We start from the raw sequence: 24,525 nt of genomic DNA on the forward strand, positions 1-24,525 counted from the left end.
ACAGCTGATGACGGTGAGTTCTACGTAATGGTAGGGATCTAGATGTTGAGCAAGAGAGAGCTTGAGAAAACATACAGGCTGAGACACTAATTCCAGTGCCCATTGAGCTGGATGACTCTACGGGATTGACAGAGGTAACAGTTCAGCCTGCTCCTGAAGAAACGAATATGCAGCACGAGACTGAGACAGTAGTTGAGCCAGTAATTGAGACAGCAGCAGAACCAATAGTTGAGACAGTAGCTGAGAAGGAGAAACCTCACGTGATTGGGAAGAAAAGACCTCCTGCACCATTCCCGCAAAGGTTGGCCAAGCATCAAAAGGAGGAGCAGTACAAAAAGTTCCTAGAGATGCTCAAACAAATCCAGATAAACATTCCACTGATTGAAGCTCTAAAGGAGATGCCAGGATATGCTAAAATGATGAAGGACTTAATGTCTCGGAAGTTTGACTTTCAAGACTTGTCGACTGTGACCCTTACTCAGACATGTAGTGCAGTGGTATCTAGACCTGTTGCTGAAAAGCTATCTGATCCAGGTAGTTTTACAATTCCATGCACCATTGGGAACTATGCCTTTGCTAAGGCACTTTATGATTTAGGGGCCAGCATTAATCTCATGCCCCTGGTCATTTATAAGAGGTTAGGCATTGGCAGAGCTCGACCTACTTCTATGTTATTGCAGCTGGCTGACAGGACTGTTAAGCGTCCATTTGGGATTCTTGATGATGTGCTTATTCAGGTGGGGAAATTCGTGTTCCCTGCAGATTTTGTAATCTTGGATTGCAAAGTGGATGCAGAAATTCCCATAATTCTAGGACGACCCTTCTTGGCCACGGGGAGAGCTTTGATCGATTGCGAGACCGGGGAGCTTAAGATGAGGCTCAATGATGAGGAAATTATATTCAATGTGCAGAAATCGATGAGGCGACCAAGTGAGTTCGCAAATTGTTCCCTTATTGATGCAATAGATGTAATTGTAGAGGCTGATGACGAGGCATTGACGGTTGAGGATCCCCTTGCTGCATGCTTGACAAATTTGGATGAAGTGAATGGTGAGGATTTGGCGGAATGGGTGTTGGCACTGGAAGGTAAAGGGTTCTGGGAGAGAAATCTGGAGTTTGAGCCCTTGCACTTAGAAAAGAGAGAGACCCCTCCAGCTAAACCATCCATCGAGGAACCCCCTAAGCTGGAATTGAAGCCTTTGCCAACCCACCTCGGGTATGAATTTCTGGGGCCTGACTCCACATTACCTGTTATTATCTCATCTGGTTTGTTAGATGTGCAGGTTCAACAGCTTTTACAGGTACTAAGGGAGTGCAAAACTGCCATTGGGTGGACCATGGAGCACAAACCTTCCAGGGAACATCAAAGACGGCTAAACCCAAATATGAAGGAAGTGGTGAAGAAGGAAGTGATAAAATGGTTGGATGCGGGAATCATTTTCCCAATTTCTGACAGTAGCTGGGTTAGCCCAGTTCAATGTGTGCCTAAAAAGGGTGGTATGACGGTGGTAAAGAATGACAACAATGAACTTATATCAACAAGAACCGTCACAGGCTGGAGAATCTGCATGGATTATAGAAAGTTGAATCTGGCCACCAGAAAAGACCACTTCCCACTTCCCTTCATTGATCAAATGCTGGATAGATTGGCAGGGAGGTCACACTTTTGCTTCTTGGATGGGTACTCAGGGTACAATCAGATCTCCATTGCCCCTGAGGATAGAGAAAAGACCTCATTCACATGCCCGTACGGAATTTATGCCTTCAGGAGGATGCCCTTTGGTCTATGCAATGCACCCGCCACATTCCAACGGTGCATGATGGCCATATTTACTGACATGGTAGAAGATATAATGGAGGTGTTCATGGATGACTTCTCAGTGGTGGGGAACTCATTTGAGGACTGCCTAGTGAATCTGACGCGTGTGTTGAAACGGTGCATTGAGACTAACTTGGTTCTGAATTGGGAAAAGTGCCATTTCATGGTACAAGAAGGCATAGTCTTGGGGCACCGAGTGTCAAGCAAAGGAATAGAGGTTGATAGAGCAAAGGTTGATGTCATAGCTAAGCTGCCGCCGCCAACTTCAGTCAAAGCCATAAGGAGCTTTCTTGGACATGCCGGATTCTACCGGAGGTTCATTAAGGACTTCTCCAAAATTGCCAACCCTCTCTGTAAGTTGTTAGAGAAAGATCACCCCTTTGTATTTTCTGATGAATGCAGGGTAACTTTTGAGGTGTTGAAGCAAAGGTTGGTCACAGCACCCATAATCGTTGCCCCTGACTGGGAGCAACCGTTCGAATTGATGTGTGATGCCAGTGACTATGCGGTGGGGGCAGTGTTGGGCCAACGGAAGGACAAACTGATGCACCCAATCTACTATGCTAGTAGGACGCTGAGTGGAGCCCAGTTGAACTACACAGTGACAGAGAAGGAGATGCTAGCTGTGGTATTTGCTTTTGACAAGTTTCGGTCCTATCTAATAGGATCCAAGGTAATCGTATACTCTGACCATGCAGCTCTTAGATACTTAATAGAAAAGAAGGACTCTAAGCCACGCCTGGTTCGTTGGGTGTTGCTACTGCAAGAGTTCGACTTGAAATTCGTGACCGCAGGAAGGGCACTGAAAATCAAGTCGCTGATCACCTATCACGACTTGAAGGAGCTGAAAATGTAGTAGAAGTGGAGGAAATTCTGGAAACCTTTCCAGATGAGCAGCTGCTCGTTACCACTCATCAGGAAGCGCCTTGGTATGCAGACTATGCTAATTACCTGGCCAGTGGTATTGTTCCTCACGACCTGTCATCGGTTCAGAGGAAGAGATTCTTTCGCGAAAGCCAATGGTATTACTGGGATGAGCCCTACTTGTTTAGAATATGCCTTGATAACATGATCCGGAGATGCGTCCCCGAGATCGAACAATCTTCTGTCTTGCAGGCTTGTCACGCTTCGGCGTATGGCGGTCACTTTGGAGGCATCAGGACGGCAGCTAAGGTGCTAGAGGCCGGATTTTTCTGGCCAACGGTATTTAAAGATGCTCACCTATGGGTCAAGAGCTGCAATGAATGTCAACGCACCGGGAACATCTCCCGGCATCACGAGATGCCCATGAACCCAGTTCAAGAAGTGGAAGTGTTTGATGTTTGGGGGATAGATTTCATGGGTCCCTTCGTCAGCTCCTATGGCAATAAATACATTCTTGTTGCTGTAGATTACGTGTCCAAGTGGGTGGAAGCTGCTGCATTACCTACCAATGATGCTAAGGTGGTAGTCGGGTTTCTCAAGAAGAACATATTCACCCGCTTTGGGACACCACGTGCAATTATTAGCGATGGAGGAACTCATTTCTGCAACCGGGCCTTCGAGAAGTTGTTGGCTAAATATGATATGCGCCACAAGGTGGCTACTCCGTACCACCCACAGACCAGTGGACAGGTTGAGGTGTCCAACAGAGAGATCAAGAGCGTATTGACAAAAACTGTAAATGTTACAAGAACTGACTGGTCAAGGAAGCTGGATGATGCGCTATGGGCTTACAGGACAGCATTCAAGACACCAATTGGTATGTCACCATATAAGTTGGTGTTTGGGAAGGCTTGTCACCTACCTATAGAATTGGAACATAAAGCGTGGTGGGCACTGAAACAGCTGAATTTAGACTTGGAAGCTGCGGGCACGTCGAGAGTCACGGAATTATATGAGCTAGAGGAGTTCCGGTATCTTGCTTTTGAGAGCACAAGGCTATATAAAGAGAGAATGAAGAGGCTTCACGATCAGAACATCATTGAACGAAATTTCAAACCTGGAGACAGGGTACTGCTTTATAACTCAAGACTGCGGTTATTCCCAGGTAAGCTAAAGTCAAGGTGGTCTGGACCATTTCGTGTGGTTGAGGTGTTTCCATCCGGAGCTGTGGAAGTTTCTACTGAAGATGACTCTCGTACATTTAGAGTCAATGGTCAGCGGTTGAAATTGTATGTGGGCATGAACGAGCCTAAGGAGATGACCGAGCTGCATTTGAATGAACCCCAGGGGTCGAGCGAACCTTAATTTCGCTCACATGAGTCGTGCCGCGACGTTAAATCAGGCGCTACGTGGGAGGCAACCCATGACATTGTTGTAATTGTAATCTTTGTAATCTAGCTTAAAAAAAAAAACAGAACAGAACTGGGCGTTAGAATCAGAGAGGGGCCTCGACCGCGGTTCCACCGCGACCGCGGTGAAACCGCGGTCAAAAGGCCTCGCAGAAACTCACTGCCGCGGTTCTACCGCGACCGCGGCAGAACCTCGGCAGTCACAGACGCGGCCAGGTAAGTATTTTTTCTTTTGTATTTTTTTTCTTTTTTCTTTTTAACCCCCTCAAAACTCCCCCTCCTATCTACACTCCAATTATTTCCGCCCTTTCCCCCTCATCCACTTCTTTCTCTATCTCTCTCTTTACCTACAACTCCCTTTCTTCTTCTTCTTCAACACCCCCACCAACCCTTCTTCCCCAAACCTCCATTAACACACCTCCATTCCTTCCCCTCTTCAACTCAAGTAAGTTATTCTTCTCTCTCTCTATTTCTTTCTCTTCTAAGTAGTGTAATTTGTTAAATTAGTAGTTTTACTTAAACCCTAGTTAAAATTAGTGTAGTAATTTGAATTTTTTTTAATTTTTTTTTTTTGCTTTCTTTTATGTTTGCCATTGTTGTAGTTAATGTATATGAGGTTGTTTGGTGCCAAATCAATTTGGTCTCCATTATTACATAATTGTGAAATTATTTTGGTGGGTTGGAGGCCTAAACTAGATTTTTGTGGTGTAGTACGGTATTGGGTCATGTGTTGGCCGAAAATTGTGGCACTATGTTGTATATTTTTGGCAATAAATACATTCTGGTATTTGTTGTATGGTGGTATTTGTTGTAGAGTGGTATTTGTTTATGGTGGTATTTGTTGTAGAGTGGTATTTGTTATATGGTGGTGTTGTATGTCATGGGTAACATTGAAAGGAATAAGTGTGGGGTGTATTATGCCGGAAGTGGTAAGCAAATTATAGACCTATTTTGGGGGTTATTATGGGTGAAGTAAGGGGATATATTTGGTGTCATTGGGAGGTGAAGTCTGAGTAACCATCTTATTGGCACTAGCTAGGGCATATGTTGATGGTTTGTTTGATTATTTGCAGGTCCAATGGCTCCCAAAAGGCACAGGCGCTCTAGAGGCACATCCCAACGACCTGCGTATGATGAGTCCAGATTCTAATCGGAACTAGCAGAGGACGACTTCAACGCCAAGGCTACCAAAGCTTTTATCCATGAAATCCCGATTGATCGGGCAGCCCTCCGAGCCGAAAAAGTGGAGATGTATGAGGAGATACGGAGGCGGGAAATGGAGTTCCTATTTGCTGACCCTGCACCAGTTAACAAGATGCTGGTTCGTGAATTTTATGCCAACTCCCCTTTGAATTTGGGTAGGGAGGTGATTGTTCGGGGTATGGTGGTCAGTGCTCAAATTCAAACAATTTGCCGGGTGTTGCGGCTGCCTCCGTTCACCAGTGACGTCGACTATTACCATGACAGGCCCGGGGTGACATGGGAGGTCATGACGGATGTACTTTGCACAGGGGGACATCCCATATGGATACGTGACCAAATAACCCTCAACTCTAACTCCTTCACTCACTTGGCCAAGTGTTGGTTGACTGTTATCTGTAGCAGGTTCCTGCCTTCTAGCAATACCACGGACGTGAACTTCAATAGGGCACTGTTGACTTGGTGCTTTGTGACAGGGAAGGATTTTGATGCGGCACGGGTAATTGGAGATGAAATGGTCTTACGGGGCCCGCTGCTGACAAAGGGATTCTATTTCCCTTCCTTGGTGACCACATTGTGCTTGATGAGAAACACCCCTACCAACCCTGCTGATGGCGATTTGCCTCCCAAAGCAGCTTTCAAAGCTTCTAGCATCAGAGTGGGCAGGGGCACCCGCACTACAATTGAGATTGATGATGAGGAGGATGATCCGGTCCCTGTTGCACCGTCCAGGAGGTCTGTTGACAGTGCCGGGCCCTCTCGGCGCCCCCATTCTGGAGCAGACCTATCACGCTCACAGTCCTCCCGGCCTATGCTGCGCTCCTTGGAGGAAGAGGTCGCGGATCTCCGCACCTCAGTGGATGGTCTACACACACGGATGGACGCCATGTCACAGAGGCAGGCTAGATCTGAGAGCCGGTTTATGGCTTGGCTACGCGCATTGGGGAGGGCTTGCCATGTAGACCCCAGCACCGTCTCCGACTCGGATTGAGTCTCAGGGAAGTCTTCTCACCCTTCTGCTCTTTACTTTATTGATATGACATGGGGACATGCCATGATTTTAAGTGTGGGGTGGGAGACTTGCTCTAACTGTGTATTCAACATGTATATAGCTTGTTGTGGGGTCTCTTAGATGTGGTCAAAGTGTAGATATACAAAAAATAACAAAATAAAAGACAAAAATTTGTAGAGGACTCTTCCTGATGACGGACTATGTGGACAGTACTCTTGAGGGAAGTAGTCCATGTAGAATTTTTTTTTAATTTTATTTTCTTCTTTTAGGTGGTGTAGTACCTCCCCCTTGGTTTTTCTTTTGACCACGGTTCTTTTCCAAGGGTTTTTCTTGAGCCGGGTTAGGTAGATTTTTCTTTTATAGTTTTAGGATTAGATGGGTGAAGGTCAGAATGTAACCCCAAATGTGCACACTTGCAAAGTGAACGAACTGAGGGTGTAAGGTCTAAGCTTGTTTGTGGACTTATAATCTATGCCTTAATTTTGCACATCTTGTCTGGCTTGAACACTCGTATGATTGTATTGATGAACTGATTCGGAATGAGTTACATGCTAAGTGTGTGTGAGTTGTTACTTGCATCCTATGCCTGCATATGATACCTAGAACTTGCCCTGTGTGTTTGCAAAGCGAAATAGAAGTCGTTTGGTTTTAGAGATGATTGAGGCATTTCTTTGTGCAACCCTTTATACTTGAGAATCCACCTGTGCATATTACCATAGTTAACCCCTTTGAGCCTGAAGCCTGTTCTTTGATAACCCTATAATAATCTAAATCGTTGTGTTTGAATAAGCTCATTGTTTGAACCCTTACCTCCTAGAAGCACTTAATCACTAAAGAATATACAAAAGTCAAAGTTTGGGGTGGGAGAGAACTAAAAAAAAAAGAGAAAAGGGGAATCAAGAATGAAGGTTCTGGTTGGTGAACTGGTAGTGTACAATAAATCTGAAAAAAAAAAGAGAAAAGAAAAGAAAAAAAGAAGAAGCCAGTTGTACCTAACGAAAAGTGGGGGTCACAAGTGAAACAAAATGTGAAATAATGATTGGGTTGAGCATGAAGGTGAAACAAAAGGAAGTTGTATTAAAAGTGCTTAGGGAGGTTAGTCACTATATCCAAATATATCCTACCCGTCCCTTAGCCTACATTACAACCTATAAAGACCTCTTGATCTTTGACTGAATGGCTCGATTAGTAGAGTATTACACTGGAGGGCAAGCTTATGGTGTGTCTGTGTGGCATGTGAATGCTCTTTGCTGAGAGTGAGTGAATTCTTTCTATATATGGTTCCTTATTGTTGAATTTTATGTGTGTGGAACTTCTCTCGGATTTTGTTTATGTGAGGGCATGTGACTCAGGAAGAAAAAGTGAGTCTTCACTTCTGTTAGAGTAATTAGAGTCAGCACAAGTGTGTCTTGGCATGAGAGTCTGCATTTGATATATGATTGTGCACTGCTTGGGTCGATCATTGATAATAGCAGGTGTGACATAAATTGGGGCAATGCATTGAACAGTTAGGCCTAGAAGTGTGGTTTAGTTTCCTCGAGGACGAGCAAAGGTTTAAGTGTGGGGTGTTGATAATAGGTGAATTTGACTATAATCACACCTTAAATAATCACCTTCTTGTGTAGTTTTAATGCTAAAAGTGATGACAAAATGCTCTTATTAGTGCTTTTCATGATTTGTAGGTGATATATGTATAAGGAAGGCTAAGGAGCAGTTTTGGAGTTAAAAGTGATGAAAAAGAGGCCAACTGTGAAATTTTCCAAGTGACCCATGCAAAACAGGCCGAAGATTCAGAGTACTGGATCCACCGTGGTTCCACCGCGACCGCGACAGAACCGCGGTGGGAAGCAGCTGCAGAAGATTGAGAATCCGCGAGGGTGTTTGGTCGCGGTTCTACCGCGACCGCGGCAGGCCTAGAAACTTCAAGGACCAAAGTGTCAATTATGGGATTTTTAGACCTAAAACCTATTTAAAACACTAGACTTCGCCCAAGAGAGGCATGTATTGATTTTTTAGGTTTCTTAGCAAGGAAAACCATTGTGAGAAAATACTCTAAACATCTTTCTTCTTTTCTTTTGATTTTATGATGAATTCAATCTTAGTTTATTTTCCCATAGCCATGAGTAGCTAAATTCCTTGTCTAAGGCTTTGATGGAACCTATTGGGTGATGAACTTCTTGTTTATGTGAATACAAATTGCTAGTTTAATCTTTATTTGTTCAACTTCGTGTTCGTTGTAGTTAATTGACAGGATCCTCAATTAGCTGTGCCTATTTAGTGTGCATAACTTGGAAAAGAGTGCATATTTAGGGTATTGTTGAACAACACCATTCCTAGATTATTAGAGGAATCTATAATTGCGGGTTTAAAGGCGGGATTAGGGATAACGAAGCCTTGGGTGTAATCTAAGTGAATTGTGCTAAATAAAGTAAGCTAGTGTATCTCGGGAGAGTGCAATAGTAGATTACTGTGATTACTCGGGAGAGAATTGCGTTAAGATTAGCGTTCATGATTGATAGAGATGTGTGGGTAAATTTGTATGAGCATAAACAGAAGGGATTCCATCAATAGGGGAAATCATTGCCTTAGCTTTTTCTCATAATTGTTTACAACCTTATTAATCTAGTTACAGCCATTTAGTTACTTGCAAGCTAGTTGTTAAAGAACACTCAACTGAGAATTTGAATATTTGAGAAGCTGGTTCTGAAGACTTGGTGGGTCTGAAGATAGCGGTTGATAGGTTAACTCTCTGTGAATTCGACCCTGGGCGTAATACTCGGGTTATATTTGCAACGTCCACAGAGTCCTTTTTATAAGGCATAGTTGGGCGTGATCACAGTATGCCAAGTGTTAGGGGTCAGGTATGGAGACCCGTATTGTATGATTATGAGATGAGGTGTCACAGGGTGACTTATATTCTAAGGTTTTCTATTTGAAAAGATCATATTTGAATGTACCTAATTTTTAATTAACTATTTTGAAATGTCGCAGGGTGACTTATATTCGATGAATATTTGTTAAAAAGATTATATTCGAAAAGCATTATTTTGAAAAGAACTCTTTTGAAAAGAACAATTATTGAAGGAATTACATTTCGAACCATTTTTATCACTTGATAGGTTTGACTATTGGATTGACGCTTACTGGTTAAGACTTAAGGTGAAACTATCGGGGTTGTTGAGTTATAACTTGTCTTTTCTGTATTTGGGATTTCGGATTTGGGTTGTATTCTTGCTTTTCTTTCCGTGTTTTCCTTATGGTATTTCTGCTGAGTACTTGTTGTTTCCTTACCTTATTGCAATTATTATATCGTTAGCCGTATCGCGTAGTCTTTATACAAATATCATGTACTGTTTATTAGACCAGTAGGTGTCTTGACTGTTCCTCGTCACTACTCCACCGAGGTTAGTCTTGATACTTACTGGGCACCGCCGTGATGTGCTCATACTACACTTCTGCACATTTTTGTTTTCAGGTATTGCTCGCTAGTAGCTGTGCGGATTCTTGTCGAGGAGACTCAAGGTAGCCCTACTGCTGCGTTCGCAGGCTTCGGAGTCACCTTCTTATTTTATATTCACGCTGTTGCACTTATTTCCATACGATTGTGTTTAGAAGTTGTAGCAAAACTTTGTAGAGCTTATGACTTGTACCACCGGGTTTTGGGAATATGGTAATTGTGTAAAAGGTTCATTCCAGAAGAATTTTAGATGTTATTATTTATTCCACAATTATTAGGCTTACCTAGTCTATAATACTAGGTGCCATCACGAAACCCAACGAAGGGAAAATTGGGTAGTAACAAAAATGAGGCGAAAATACTAAAAATAGACGAAATGGAGGTGGTAATATAGAAGTAGTACCTCTTGGAAAAAGCGGAGTTAGAAGTGACGGTGATCTTGTTCTTGTCACGGGTAACGGTAACGGAATCCCCAAGAGCTCCAGCTTTGCCACCAACCTTAATTCTCTCCTGAAGGAATTTGTCAAGAGAAGCAATCTCCATAATCTTGTCGTCCACTGCTTCGAACAGTCAATTACGAGCGTTGCCCCCTTCTTCTTCCCGCCTTTCGCTGCTGCTCGGCTCATCTTTACACTCTGTCTCCTTCCCTTTCGCTGTTATCAAAATAGTGAAACGAAGAATCATTAGATCTCAACTAAAAAGGACTACAGTTTTCACGTATTGTGTCTACTGACGGAGAAAGAAGCAGGAGAAACAAAGAATAAATTCGATCATACGTACAGGACTAAACTCGATGGCACTATGCGAGTGTGTGGAACAGTGTAAGGCCTCATTTGTTTTTTTTAAGATTAAGACGTATGAATCTGAATATACGTCTGAATATCAAGATGTGTATTAAGATTAAGATATTTGAATCTGAATATACATATGAATATATTAAGATGTGTATTAAGATCTAAATAAAATTAATTAAGACTGTTTAATTTTTAACATCTGAATGTATTAAATTTATCATTATTTGAAAATTAATAAACATAAAATTCAAATGAAATACTAACTAATCTAATATTCTATCAATAAAATATGTGGTTTTTTAAAATATGATACTCCCTCCGTTTCATATTAAATGAGGTACTTTCCCTTTTAGTCTGTTCCAAAATAAATGACACATTTCTAAATTTGGAAATAATTCAATTTTAAACTCCTCATTTTATCCATTTTACCATTAATGAGAAGCTTTTATAACTACACAAAAGTCATGGCCCCACAAAGCTTTACCCCTTAAGCTTTTAAGACCACAAATTTCAAAAGTCTTTCTTTTTTTCCTAAAACTCCGTGCCGAGTCAAACTACCTCATTTATTTTGAAACGGAGGGAGTAGTTGTTAGTGGTGATGGCTAATGGGTGATGCCGACTAGAGGTGGTGCTTTGGTGGTAGTTTTGGTTGATGATGGTGGTTCATGCTAGTAGCTAGTAGTGATTGGTAGTGGTGGTGATTATGATTGAGGATGGTGGTGGTGGGTGGTGATAGTTAATAATGGCGGGTGGTGGTAGTAGTTGTGACTAAGATAGGTGGTGGTTGGGTAGTGGTATGTTATAATGATGGGCAATGCCGACTGAGGTTGTTGATGGTGATGGGGTGGTCAGTTGTGGTAGTTGAGGTGGATGGGTGTTAATTGTGGGTGAGAATGATATATGGTGGTCGGAGTGGTGGGGATAGTGGATGGTGATGGTCGATAATGATGGCGGGTATGATTGAGGATGATGATGGCGTGGTGGTGGTAGTGGTGGTGGAGGTGGTGGTGGTGGTGGTTGAGTAGGGTGGTAGTGGTGGCATGGTGGTAGTTGGTAATGGTAGGCGGTGGCGGCAGTTAATAATGAATATGTGATACCATCTTAATGAAATTAAGTCTCTGTTGTAGATCTTAATCATACAGACATATTCAGACCCATTAAGTGGTTATGAAGTTAAAAAAACAAACATACTTAATGATTAAGATCTTAATAATTAAGATTCAGACTTTAAAAACAAATGCACTTAATGTCTGAGATCTGAATGATTAAGATTCAGACCTCCATTAAATGCAAACAAATGATGCCTAAGTGTGGCGAGGTTTTTCTAATTAGGGTTTTCCCTCGTTCCTCTGTGGAAGTGTGGCAAGGTTCCTTTATAATACCACCGTAAATTAATCTATATATACATATATACATATATATATATATACATACATATATATATATATATATATATATATATATATATATATATATATATATATATATATATTACTAGTTTTAGGGTACGCGCTTTGCGCGTGTATCCCGTTTTGATGAGTAAGAAAATTAAAAATCACATAAATATTATTTGAGTTATAAATAAAAATTAAAGGAAAATAGTATAAATTCATAACAATGACTAATGTTGATTTTACTCAATAAAAAAGAAAATATTGCTCCACACAAATCCTCATAGCCTTAACTCAAATTATTTACTCATTTATTATTATTTGACAGAACATTTAATTTATTTCAAGAGAATAACATCAAATCATAAATATCACATAGAGTTTTTGACGTTGTTTTATAATTTTATCTCAACAGATCTAAGATCATGGCAAAAATGATATGGGACAAAGTAAAAAAAATAAAAAAGATACTGAAATTCCTAATATAAATAAAAGAGAAAAGTTCTTTTTCAAAAAAGAATCAAATTGTCTTCAGTTTTTGAATTTTGACATAAATAAAAAGAAGAAACACATTTTCAAAAAAGATCAAAATATTTTCAATACAAAAATACTGAAGAGAACATTCTTAAAGAAACATATAGTTAAAGTCAAAAATGCCAATGACAAAATTAAATACTACATAATCCTTCTATGAGCATCTCAAAACTGTTACAAACATATTGAAAAAATACATATTATAGTTCAGATAATTATTTTATATATTTGACTACTATTTTCTTTTAAGAATAATATCATGGATTGTGGAAAAAGTATAACAATGGGATTAAGAACGTAATTGCTCTTTGATAATACAAAGACAAGAAATAATACAGAAAGGAACATAGGTACTGACACTAATACATGGAGTCACCAACGGTCTTGTGATTTTTGTAAATACCAATCTATTAATAAAAAAATAGACTCATGAGAGGACCACCTTAACCGTACGACAGTGCTGGCAAGAGCCTATATTTTCTTATTAGCACTATGTGCCTAATTATTGTGGAGCTAAACGTGACTGTGAAGAACAAAGACGGCGGTTGCAATTTGTTTCAAATATGGAACTATATGAAGTTGACACTCTTGCAGAAGGAACCAAGTTATATATTTATTTCACAAAGATATAATATATACTACAAAACAAATTTATCAAGTAGCTTGGGCTAAAATAGTTGATTAAATCAAATGAAGTAAATAACAACTACACTCAAACACACATGCAGGATACGTAAATCTTGTGTTCATTCGTATGCAAGACATAGAAAACAAAAAATTAATTTAATGACTGCAACTGAAATAGAAATACTCACCTTAGAATCATTAAGAAAATATATAAAGATGATAACCATCTTTAATCTGCACATTAAACAAAAAAGAAAAAAGAAAAATTCAATTTGATAAGAGCTAAAGTGATAATCTCAGACTTATTTGTATGCTAAACCAAAAAAAAAAAAAAATACAAGACCTCTCCAATTCGAAGGTAGGATATTCGATTTGTGTAAAGCCACTGTAAGTTCAACCTGTGAAGATAGTGTCTTAAGAAGTTGGTTCAAATTTTTGTCAAGCCAGATTTTTTTTAAAACAAAACTTTACTACGAGAACCATTGTTGTAAGACAAATTTTCACAAACCACTATTATTTAGTGGTTATTAGCTAGTTGTACCATTTATTATATAACTTCCTATAGCGTTTTTACGGCTTTTTTAGAGTGTATTCGATGTATTTAAGCTGCTGTATTCATGAATACACTAGCATTTCTCGGCGTGAAACATGGGATTACAGCTAGACAGATTATTGTATTCGATTGTATTCACGGGGTGAAACAGGGGATTACAGCTAGACAGATTATTGTATTCGACTGTATTCACGATATGTATTTGTGAATACAGTAACGTAAATAGCGCAATTCATGGTCTATTCAGCTGTTTTTAAATGAAAAATAAATCAATTAACATAATAGACTCCTAATATAACTCAAACTCAATTATAACACACAAAATTTGTATTTCCAGTTATAAAAAAGATTCTCAATCGAAAAATACCCCAAAAACATAGCAATCTTCAGAGAAATTATATAATTACATTGAATACAGTTAAATACATAAAAATACATTGAATACATGAAGTATAGCAGGTCATCTATAGTGCAAAAAATATATGAATACATACTGCAGATACATTTGAATACATATATACATCTGAATACATAAATTATAATCATTAAAAAAATATATGAATACATTCATGAAATATAGCGAGACAGTGAATACAATGAAATACATGGAATACAGCGGGATACATTGAAATACAATGAAAAAAAAGACAATGAATACATTGAAATACATAGGATACAGCGAGATACATTGAAATACAATGAAAAAAAGGTAACAGACTCTTCAAGTTGCTCAGCCCCAAACTCCGTCGTCTTTGTTCAAGAACAACCCTAATGTCGTCTCGTCAAGAGGGCCGCGATTCTGACTCGAAACTCTCAAAATTTGGCGCAAAAACGAAAGAAATTCCTTATTTTCAATAGAAGATTGTCATCTTTTGTTAGTAATTGCGAATTTGGTAGATGAAAAAAAGCAGCAATGGAGGTGGTGAGAGGCAAGAGTTACAGTGGCCATGTCCAGATTTCATTGCAAAGCAACGACCATCAGAATGGGGTGGATCTTTCTCTCTAGGGCTTGATTTCGACATTGATTCAGAGCCCCAACCCACTAACAATGAAAATTTCGCGAGACAATGGACATGAATCAGGGGGGAATAGTGGTTGTATTCATGGAGAATGACTGGCCTTGAGAGAGAGAGAGGGTGGAGAAAAATCTGAAAAAATGAGAGAGAAAGATAATACAAATAGTATTTTATGGCTTAAGGATAGGAAGTAACCATAAATAGATATTTGGCTATAAAACTCAAAAGGTAGCTATGGAATATAATTTTTTAAAAGGGTATAGGAGGTAAAAATTCCTTATTGTAATACCGTTCACATAAAGTACTTTACGATAGGTTAAACTCTAACCTTTCACATACAAAACTTTACACATGATATTAATCTTTGAGAAAGAATTATATGTCGAGAAAAATAAATTACCTCAAGAAATAGGTACTGATATTCTCATGCATCAATAGTTGTTTAATCCTGAAACAAGGGAACACAACCAAAGAATGAATAGAAGAATGCTTATTATACTAATGTGTAAACGTACTACACCAAATTAAAAATTGTAGAATGAATTGGAGTGGTTGATAACATTACCATGATTAGATGCACGAAATTAAACTACCGTATGCATATTCTGAAAACCCTAAAATGAATTGTAAAAAAAAAATGAAAACCTCTAACCTAAAGAATCTTTAAGAAAAAATAACATTGGTAATAAAAGAATGTAAAGAATCCTAAACAAAATCTAAAGAATACTAAATCTAATTAGTAAAAGCCCTACGGCACTAAAGAATCCTAATTCTAAACAATGAAAAGCCTAAAGCACGGTAAACCTAAATAAATGAAGAGAATAAATAGTTTTGATTTTTTTCCCACAAAAAAATTAGTTAATACAATTACAATTGTATCCAACACAAAATTTCTATTATATAGAAAAGCCAAGTGTGGTCGACCAATGGCAAAAATGTAATTACCTCAATTATGCAAGGTTAAATTGGCAAGATGGATGAAAATGAAATGTTTTACTTGCCCACTGTTTGCTCACTTCAAGTTTCCATTCCAATACACTCACGGTAGGTCTCGAAACATCGGTTCTTTAATCTCTTTTCATGGAGAAATGCTCCACCAATTTTTTGCTCGAATCTTCTTCATCTTCTTAATTGGGTGGTAATTGATAATGGATTTCGGGCCTCTTTGGTTGTAGTTTCAGTTGAATTCCAACTGCCCATTTATTAATTATATAATTTTTATAGTTCTTGAATGAAGATTTAACGATGCCTTTTGTCACTCTTGCCGTGTCAGCTTAAAACCCATGTGCCTACTTCTATTTCTTTTATTCCCATTTGGAATATCTCTTTATTTGCTTCTGTATGTTTGGGGATTTTATCTTGCAATTGTCTTAGGGTTCAATTATGATTTTCTTTTTTGCTGGGAGCTTTTGAATTATTCTTTTCGAAATTTTTGTTTGTGTATGTTTTTTATCTATTCCAGAAATTTGCAGGGATGAGAGGTCCTCTTAAGGGTTTATCAAATTTGTTTTTTCTTAACACTTTAATGGCTCTTTAATTGCATCTGAACTATTAAAGTGAGGTTCTTGAATTGCTTTGGTAGCTCTTTCCTTTTGTCTTATTGTTTTGTAATATCGATTTCTGAAATATTTCCTCAGGGATTACTTATTGTTACTATCAAATTTCTTATCTCCTCCTTAATTCTTGACGTTTTGTATTAGGTGAAACCTTAAGTCGAAGCTCTAAAGAACCAAAATATATGATTGGAGTTCATCCTAAAGATTCACCTTTTCGCCCGTAAGCTACTTTATCATGTCTTTTATTTTTGGTGCCATCAGTCAAACTTTATATGCCTTTAAGATTTTGATGCTTTTATATATAATGTAAAAGAAGTTTCTGGAAAAGTTTGGACATGTTTTTGAAAAATCATAACCAAACTTCATCTCTTAGTCATAGAGAATCATCAATAAGTTTCATTTCATTTGGATTGGTTGCCTGTTAATTATACTTGAGGTTGGAGATTCTCTACCATAAATATTTTAAAATGAAATGGCATGTTTATGCATTTCATGTAAGTTAGAATTCAAAGAAGATTCTATAGATACTCATATTAAGCAAATATAATTAGATTCCCTTTATTTGATAGTAAGTAGAAAACCATGTAGGCGAATCATTTTACTAGACCCAAGTAAGCTACATTTGACCTAAAAATGCGCAAGCTTTTTATCATCTCAATTTTACCCAATATTTATTATTTTATTGTTTCCTTGTCAGCTTTGTAAGGATAATTATATTAAGTTGCATATTTTCTTTTAATTTTTTTCTCTTTTTTCCAACCTTTTTATATTGTAGTAATATATGGATGAGTATGTTGTTAATTTATCTTTTTATTTTTTTTCTTTTAGCATTGTGTCAGTATCCTTCATAATAAATTAGAGGATTGTTGAGATTAGTTGGATGTAAGAAAGATCTTACAACTTGGCATGCCAGAATGAGAATAAAATAATGAAGGTTGAAGTATTCTAGGCAATGTTGATATTTTTCATTTGAGGCAAGTGTTTGAATTCGATATGCCTTGATATGACGAAGTAGTATTTTAAGTGGGTTCGTCAAATGGTTACACGTTTGAGTCTATTCAGTTATCTTTGGAATTTATCTTATAAGAACGTATGGATCACTTTAAAGTTAGTTTGGAAGTTCAATTGAATCGAGAGAAATTGCTTAAATTACTAGGAAAAGTTAAATTTTGAAGGATCATTTGGACAAAGTATATTTACTTCAGTGTTAGGTATGGAACGAAAAAGTTATTGAACACAAAACAAAGCTCTCTAAATAAGTAAATCATGTCTTTTTTTGAAGTACAATATGTTAGTTTAATATTTTTCTTCACTTTGAAGGGAGCCTTGGAGCAAGTAAAATTTTCTCTGTGTTACCTATAGTGTATGTTATGGGTTCGAGTCGTGGAATCAGTTACAGATGCTTGCATTAGGGCAGACTGCCTACATTGGATACGACCCTTCTCCTGACACTACGTGAACGCAGAATGTCTTGTGCACCTGACTATTCGTAGATGCCAAAAGATATATCTTAGCCTCTTTTGCCAAAAGATATATGTTAGCCTCTCTTTTTTTTTTTTTGCCAAAAGATATATGTTAGCCTCAGTGGAGGAGAAAATGACTACTTCTGGTAAAAGGACCTCTATATTCTGTTAAAGTTCTGAGATTGTTCTAATGTTAACCTTTAACTTTAGATGCCGGAAGTTTGTATCTTCGTCTCAAATAAGAAGACATGACTTATTCCTTCTTTTAACAAAAAAATAACTGGGACATGACTTATTCTACTATAGAAGAACCTCTATTTCTTCCTAAGTTTCGAGAATTTTCTAATTCCTTATATTTGACTAGCCTCGGTTGGAAATTAGAAGAAGTTCTACATTCTTTTTCGTGTAAAATCTAATGCTACATTGATATATCTTGGGCTAGGACTCATCGTGGTAATTTATTTCAGGTGTTCCTACTGTTTGGAGGTTCTATTAGTCGATCATGGTTTGCAAATTATGTCAGATTTCTCATAAGCCGCTCAAAATAGTTCACCACAAGAGGGGTAAAAGCTTTATTAAATTTTTGTGAATTGTACATATTGTTCCAATAGCAGGTAGATCACCTTCTACTTATATAATGTTATTGCTCTATGTCAACTGTAATGACCCGACCGGTCGTTTTGCCTTTTAGAATCTCGTTCCCCTAAATAAAGCCTCTCGTACTTATTTTAATTAATTACGACTTGCGGGGGCAATTGGTTCCGGGATTGGAAGGGTTTTGAGTAAAAATAGGCCCATTTGCTTCTTTAGGATTTTTTAAAAAGACCAAGTTTGACTTCGGTCAATATTTTGGGAAAACGGGCCCGGATTCGTGATTTGACAATTTCTGAGGGTCCGTGGGAAAACATGAGACCTGGGCGTGTGTCTGGAATCGAATTCCGAGGTCCCTAGCCCGAGTAATGAATTTTTATCTAAAATTGTTTAATTGAAGCTTTAAGGAATTAAAGAAACTAAGTAATCATTGATTCCCTAGGTATCGGGCTTGAATTTTAGTTCTGAAGGTTGGTACAGGTCCGTAATGTCGTTTAAGACTTGCCCGTAAAATTTGGTGTCAATCCGAGTAGTTTAAGGGCGTTTTGACCCGTTAGAGGAGAATTAAGAACTTGAAGATTCAAAAGTTTGATTTATTTGGTTTTAGGGGTGATTTTGAGATTTAGCGTTGTTTTGGAAGTTTCGAGGGTTCGAGTAGGTCCGCCTTGTGATTTCAGACTTGTCGGTATGTTCGGGTGGGGCTCGGGAGCCCCGAACGTCAAACGAGCGAGGTTCGAGCGAAGAAAGAAAATTGGAAGAGAGCTGAAGTTTGCTGCTTCTGTCATAACCGCATCTGCGGTTCTTGGACCGCAGAAGCGGTACCGCAGATGCGGTCAGCCATCGCAAAAGCGGAAAGGGCCAGGCCCAAAGGAAACCGCAGAAGCGGCCCAGAGACCGCAGAAGCGGTCCAGCTCCTTAGGCCCAAATCCACAGAAGCGGCTCGCAATCCGCAGAAGCGGACCTGCATAAGCGGGCACCTGACCGCAGAAGCGGTCCAGGCTTCTTGGGCCATTTTCGCAAAAGCGAGCCTTTTTCCGCAGAGGCGATTTCCGCAGAAGCGGTCACCGTGCCGCAGAAGCGGAAATCGATGGGGGCAGAGTGTTCATTTAATCCGAACTCCAAGTCATTCATTCCATATACAACTCCACACTAGGGCGATTTTGGTGCTTCCAAAGAGAGGGTTTCAGCATAGCATTGTAAAGTAAGTAATCCTCATTCATCCTTAGTTTAAATACATGTATATTAGGTAGATTAAACACTAAAAATTAGGTAAAATCAAAGGGTTAGAGCTAGACCTAGGGTTTCAATAAAACTAAGATTTAATCATGTTAATTTGTTACTTCGTGGGCTAGAATTTATATATTATTGATCCTTAGGTTGTAGAGAACAATTTTCTTCGAAAAATATCGGAATCTGGGCACGTGGGCCCGGGGTCGGAATTTAGGAAACTTGTGGGAAAGGTTGGGAAATTACATAAATAGTTAGAATTCGGCCTTTTAAGCCTTTATTGACTAGTTCTTACCTATTTTAACTAGTTTGCGATCGTTCAGCTTCGAATTAAGAGCTTGGGCTTGTTCTTGATATTGGGAGCGCGCTTTGGAGCGAGGTGAGTCTCCTTTCTAACGTTGTGAGAGGGAACTGTTCCCCTAGGATTAATAATTGAGTAATTGTTGCAAATGCGGGGGCTACGCACGTGCTAGGTGACGAGAGTCCGTGCGTAGCTACTACTATGTTAATGGTCCGGGTAGTTAGGACCCACATCATGCTTATTTTACATGACTCTCTATATTATCTCTTTACTATGAGCACCTAGGATATGCTAGAGATTTAAAAAGGGATTAAGAACGTACTTGTATAATTGTTGAAGTCTTGCTTGGCATTATGACTGTTGATGTGCCTTGTGTGTATACTTAATATTTCTACTTATTTTTGGATCGGGCCGATCGCCTCGGTATGAATAGATGCATCTATAGGCGCGCCGTCGATCCTCGGCAAGTGCACAATTTATTTCTGTTGGATTGGACCGTCGCCTTGGCATATTTGCGCATGCTTATATAGCTTTGCCTGAGAGTGTTAAATATTAGAACTGTTTTTTTTTCATGACTCGAAGGGAATTAATAATTGTAACTGAAGTAATTGATTAATCGGAATCTTAGCGAGAATATGACTTATATGCCTTGTTGTAAACTGTTGCCTATTAAAGAGTTCTCATTGTTAAACTTACACTTATAATATTATCTGACCCTAGTGAGTATCAAGTCGACCTCTCGTCTCTACTTTTTCGAGATTAGGCGGGATACTCACTGGGTACATATTGTTTATGTACTCATGCTACGCTTCTGTAATTAAATGTACAGGGCCTGAGGCAGGTGGATCCGGTTATTTCTCTGGTGCGCATTCGTGAGCAGACTTGGGACTTCTACGGTGAGATGCTTTCCTTCCATGTCGATCCACAGCCGAAGAAGTCTTTCTTTTGTATTGTTATTTTCTGTCTATTCTGATCCAGACAGTAGGGTAGTGTGGTATTCTTTTGGGTTGTATATTCTACTAGTTGCCCGTAGCTTGTGACACCAGGTTCTGGCACACACTTTGGTAGACGATTATTTTGGGGTTGTGTAACTATTTTATTATAGTATTTATCTCTCCTGGTTTTAAATTCCAAGTTGAGTGTTTATTCCACTTATTCTAATTAAAAACAATATGATTATTTTAGTAATATTTCCGCAATGGCTTGCCTGACAAGGGTGTCAGGCGCCCTCATGACCTATTGTGAAAATGGGTCGTGACAATATGGTATCAGAGCACTAGGTTCACGTAGGTCTCACGAGTTATGGGCAAACCTGATAGAGTCTTGTTGCAGTATATCAGACTCCGGGTGCACTACCCGCAGATGGGGCTCAGCCAGTTGCTGCAGTGGCACCCCAGCCCAGGCCAGCTGTGGATGGTGACCCACAGAAGTTATTAGACAGATGGACCAGGCTTCACCCTCCAGTCTTCGGGGGTGAGCGTCATGAGGATGCTCAGGACTTCATAGACAGGTGCAAGGACAGACTGCACAACATAAGGATATTGGAGTCTCATGGAGTTGACTTCATTACTTTTCAGCTTGAGGGTAGGGCCCGTAGGTGGTGGCAGTCCTATGTACTCGGCAGGCCAGCAGGTTCTCCTCCCATCACTTGGGATCAGTTTGTACAGTTGTTCTTGGATAGGTATATCCCGCCCTCTGAGAGGGAGGAGCTGCGGTACCAGTTTGAGCAGCTCGAGCAGGGTCAGATGTCTGTGACTGACTATGAGGCAAGGTTTTCCGAGTTGTCCCGCCATGCACTCATGATACTTCCTACAGATGCGGAGAGGGTGCAGAGGTTTGTTGCTGGATTGCAGCCCGGTATTCGATTTAGTATGGCTCGAGAGGTGGAGATGGGCACAGAGTATCAGCTAGTGGTCAAGATTGCACGTCGGATTGAGGGATATCGCCAGAGGGGTAGAGAGCAGATACAGCAGGATAAGAGAGCTAGGTTCTCCGGCGGGTTCAGAGGTGCCCCAGCTAGGGGCAGAGGTCAGTATGGGAGAGGCCAGCCTAGTAGGCCACCAGTTTCAGCACCACCTCCTACCCGGGGGGCTCCAGCACTCCCCTATTTCAGTGCTATGCCAGAGACTTCCTACCGCCCGCCAGCCATTCAGGGTTCCTCCAGTGGGCATTCAGGTCCCCAGGGTCCTCCTGATTCTTATTTCAGTGCCATGCCGGAGAGTTCATGTCGTCCACCGGCTATCCAGGCTTCTTCCAGCGGTTCTACGGGTTATCAAGGCCAGCCATCAGGGCAGGAGGTTGCCGCCCCGCGCGGTTGTTTTGAGTGCGGAGATCCCGGTCACATGAGGAGATACTTCCCCAGGCTTCGGGGCAAGGCAGTGCAGCAGGGTCAGCAGCCCATGATTCCAACACCAGCTGCCCAGCCACCTAGAGGTGGAGGGCAGACGGGTAGAGGTCGTCCTAGAGGAGGAGGCCAGACAGGGAGAGGTCAGCCAGCTACTACTCAGTCAGGTGGAGGTCAGACAGCCGGCGCTCCAGCCAAGTTCTATGCTCTTCCAGCCAGGCCGGATGCATTGGCCTCAGATGCCGTCATCACAGGTATTATTCCCGTTGGTGGTAGGGATGCTTCGGTATTGTTTGATCCAGGGTCTACTTATTCATATGTATCATCTCTATTCGCTCGCTTCCTGGTTATTCCTCCTGAGCCCTTGGGTGTTCCTGTTCATGTGTCCACTCATGTGGGTGATTCTGTGTTGTGGATCGGATCTACCGGTCCTGTGTGGTCACCTTCTGTGGTCTCGAGACGAGCAGATCTTCTGTTGCTGGACATGATCGATTTCGAGGTCATCTTGGGCATGGATTGGCTATCTCCATATCACGCCGTCCTTGATTGCCATGCCAAGACTGTTTCACTAGTGATGACAGGATCGCCGAGATTGGAGTGGAAGGGTTCCACAGTTGACATGCCTAGCAGGGTTATCTCTTTCCTGAAGGCTCAGCACATGGTTGGGAAGGGGTGTTTGGTTTACTTAGCTTATGTTCGAGACACCACTGCAGAGTCTCCGACGATTGATTCAGTGCCAGTAGTTCGAGAGTTCGCCGATGTGTTTCCTTCTGATCTTCCTAGCATGCTCCGGAACGTGATATTGATTTCTGTATTGACTTGGCCCCAGGCATTCAGCCTATATCTATTCCACCGTACCGTATGGCCCCTAAGGAGTTAAAGGAGCAGCTAGAAGAGTTGTTAGCAAAAGGGCTTATCAGGCCCAGTGTATCGCCTTGGGGCGCGCCAATGCTATTTGTGAAGAAGAAGGATGGGACCATGCGGATGTGCATTGATTACCGCCAGTTGAACAAGGTCACCATCAAGAACAAGTACCCGTTGCCTCGTATTGATGATTTGTTCGACCAGTTGCAGGGTGCTAGGGTGTTCTCTAAGATTGACCTGAGGTCAGGATATCATCAGCTGAAGATTCGGGACTCGGATGTTCCGAAGACTGCATTCCGGACTAGATATGGCCATTATGAGTTTCTAGTGATGTCCTTTGGCTTGACCAATGCGCCAGCAGCATTTATGGATCTGATGAATAGGGTATTCAGGCCTTATATTGATTCCTTTGTCATCGTCTTCATTGACGACATCTTGATATACTCGCGTAGCCTGGGAGAGCACAAGCAGCATTTGAGAGTAGTGCTTCAGACCTTGCGAGAGCAGCAACTGTATGCTAAGTTCTCCAAGTGTGAGTTTTGGCTCGAGTCAGTGGCATTCTTGGGGCATATTGTGTTCGGAGAGGGTATTAAGGTTGATCCCAAGAAGATTGAGGCAGTTCAGAGTTGGCCACATCTCACTTCAGTGACCGAGATCAGGAGTTTCCTGGGATTAGCAGGTTATTACCGGCGGTTCGTGCAAGGCTTTTCATCTATTGCATCACCCTTGACTAGACTGACTCAGAAGGGTGTCCCATTCATTTGGTCCGATGATTGTGAGGAGAGCTTCCAGAAGCTCAAGACAGCTTTGACTACGGCACCAGTTCTTGTATTGCCTTCCGGTACGGGGGATGGTATACGGTGTATTGCGACGCTTCACGGGTTGGTCTGGGATGTGTGTTGATGCAGGAGGGGAGAGTTATTGCATATGCCTCGCGTCAGCTGAAGATTCACGAGAAAAATTACCATGTGCACGATTTGGAGTTGGCAGCAATTGTTCACGCTCTTAAGATATGGAGGCACTATTTATATGGGGTGCCTTGTGAGGTTTACACCGATCACCGCAGCCTACAGCATTTGTTCAAGCAAAGGGATCTCAATTTGAGGCAGCGCAGGTGGCTTGAGTTGCTGAAGGATTATGACATCACCATTCTTTATCATTCGGGCAAGGCGAATGTGGTCGCGGATGCCCTGAGCAGGAAGGCGGAGAGCATGGGTAGCCTCATTCATTCCAGCAGAGGAGAGGCCACTAGCCTTGGACATTCAGTCCTTGGCTAACAAACTTGTGAGGTTGGACATTTCAGAGCCCAGCCGAGTTCTAGCGTGTGTGGTCGCCCAGTCTTCGTTATTGGGAGAGATCAATCCCCGACAGTATGATGATCCACATTTGGCAGTCCTCAGAGAGACGGTACTCCAGGGAGGTTTTTATTGGCGAGGATGGTGTGTTGCAGCTCCAGGGCCGTCTATGTGTTCCTAATGTTGATGGTCTCAGGGAGTGGATTCT

General features: G+C 40.7%; 1 protein-coding gene and 1 pseudogene across 1 annotated transcript; one reads left to right on the forward strand and one right to left on the reverse strand.

The window, feature by feature from the left end:
• LOC109242979 overlaps positions 1–10,387 on the reverse strand; it is a 15,579-nt pseudogene extending 5,192 nt beyond the window's left edge.
• A 12,755-nt stretch (positions 10,388–23,142) lies between these two features.
• On the forward strand, positions 23,143–23,556 carry LOC109242986 (RNA-directed DNA polymerase homolog; the record flags this gene model as incomplete). Its single annotated transcript, XM_019409879.1, has 1 exon — positions 23,143–23,556. A coding segment is annotated over exon 1 (414 nt), but the record flags the coding sequence as incomplete, so codon positions are not given.
• Positions 23,557–24,525: the final 969 nt, after the last annotated feature.

This window comes from Nicotiana attenuata, unplaced genomic scaffold (genome assembly GCF_001879085.1).
Source record: "Nicotiana attenuata strain UT unplaced genomic scaffold, NIATTr2, whole genome shotgun sequence".
In the NCBI taxonomy this organism is placed as follows: domain Eukaryota; kingdom Viridiplantae; phylum Streptophyta; class Magnoliopsida; order Solanales; family Solanaceae; genus Nicotiana; species Nicotiana attenuata.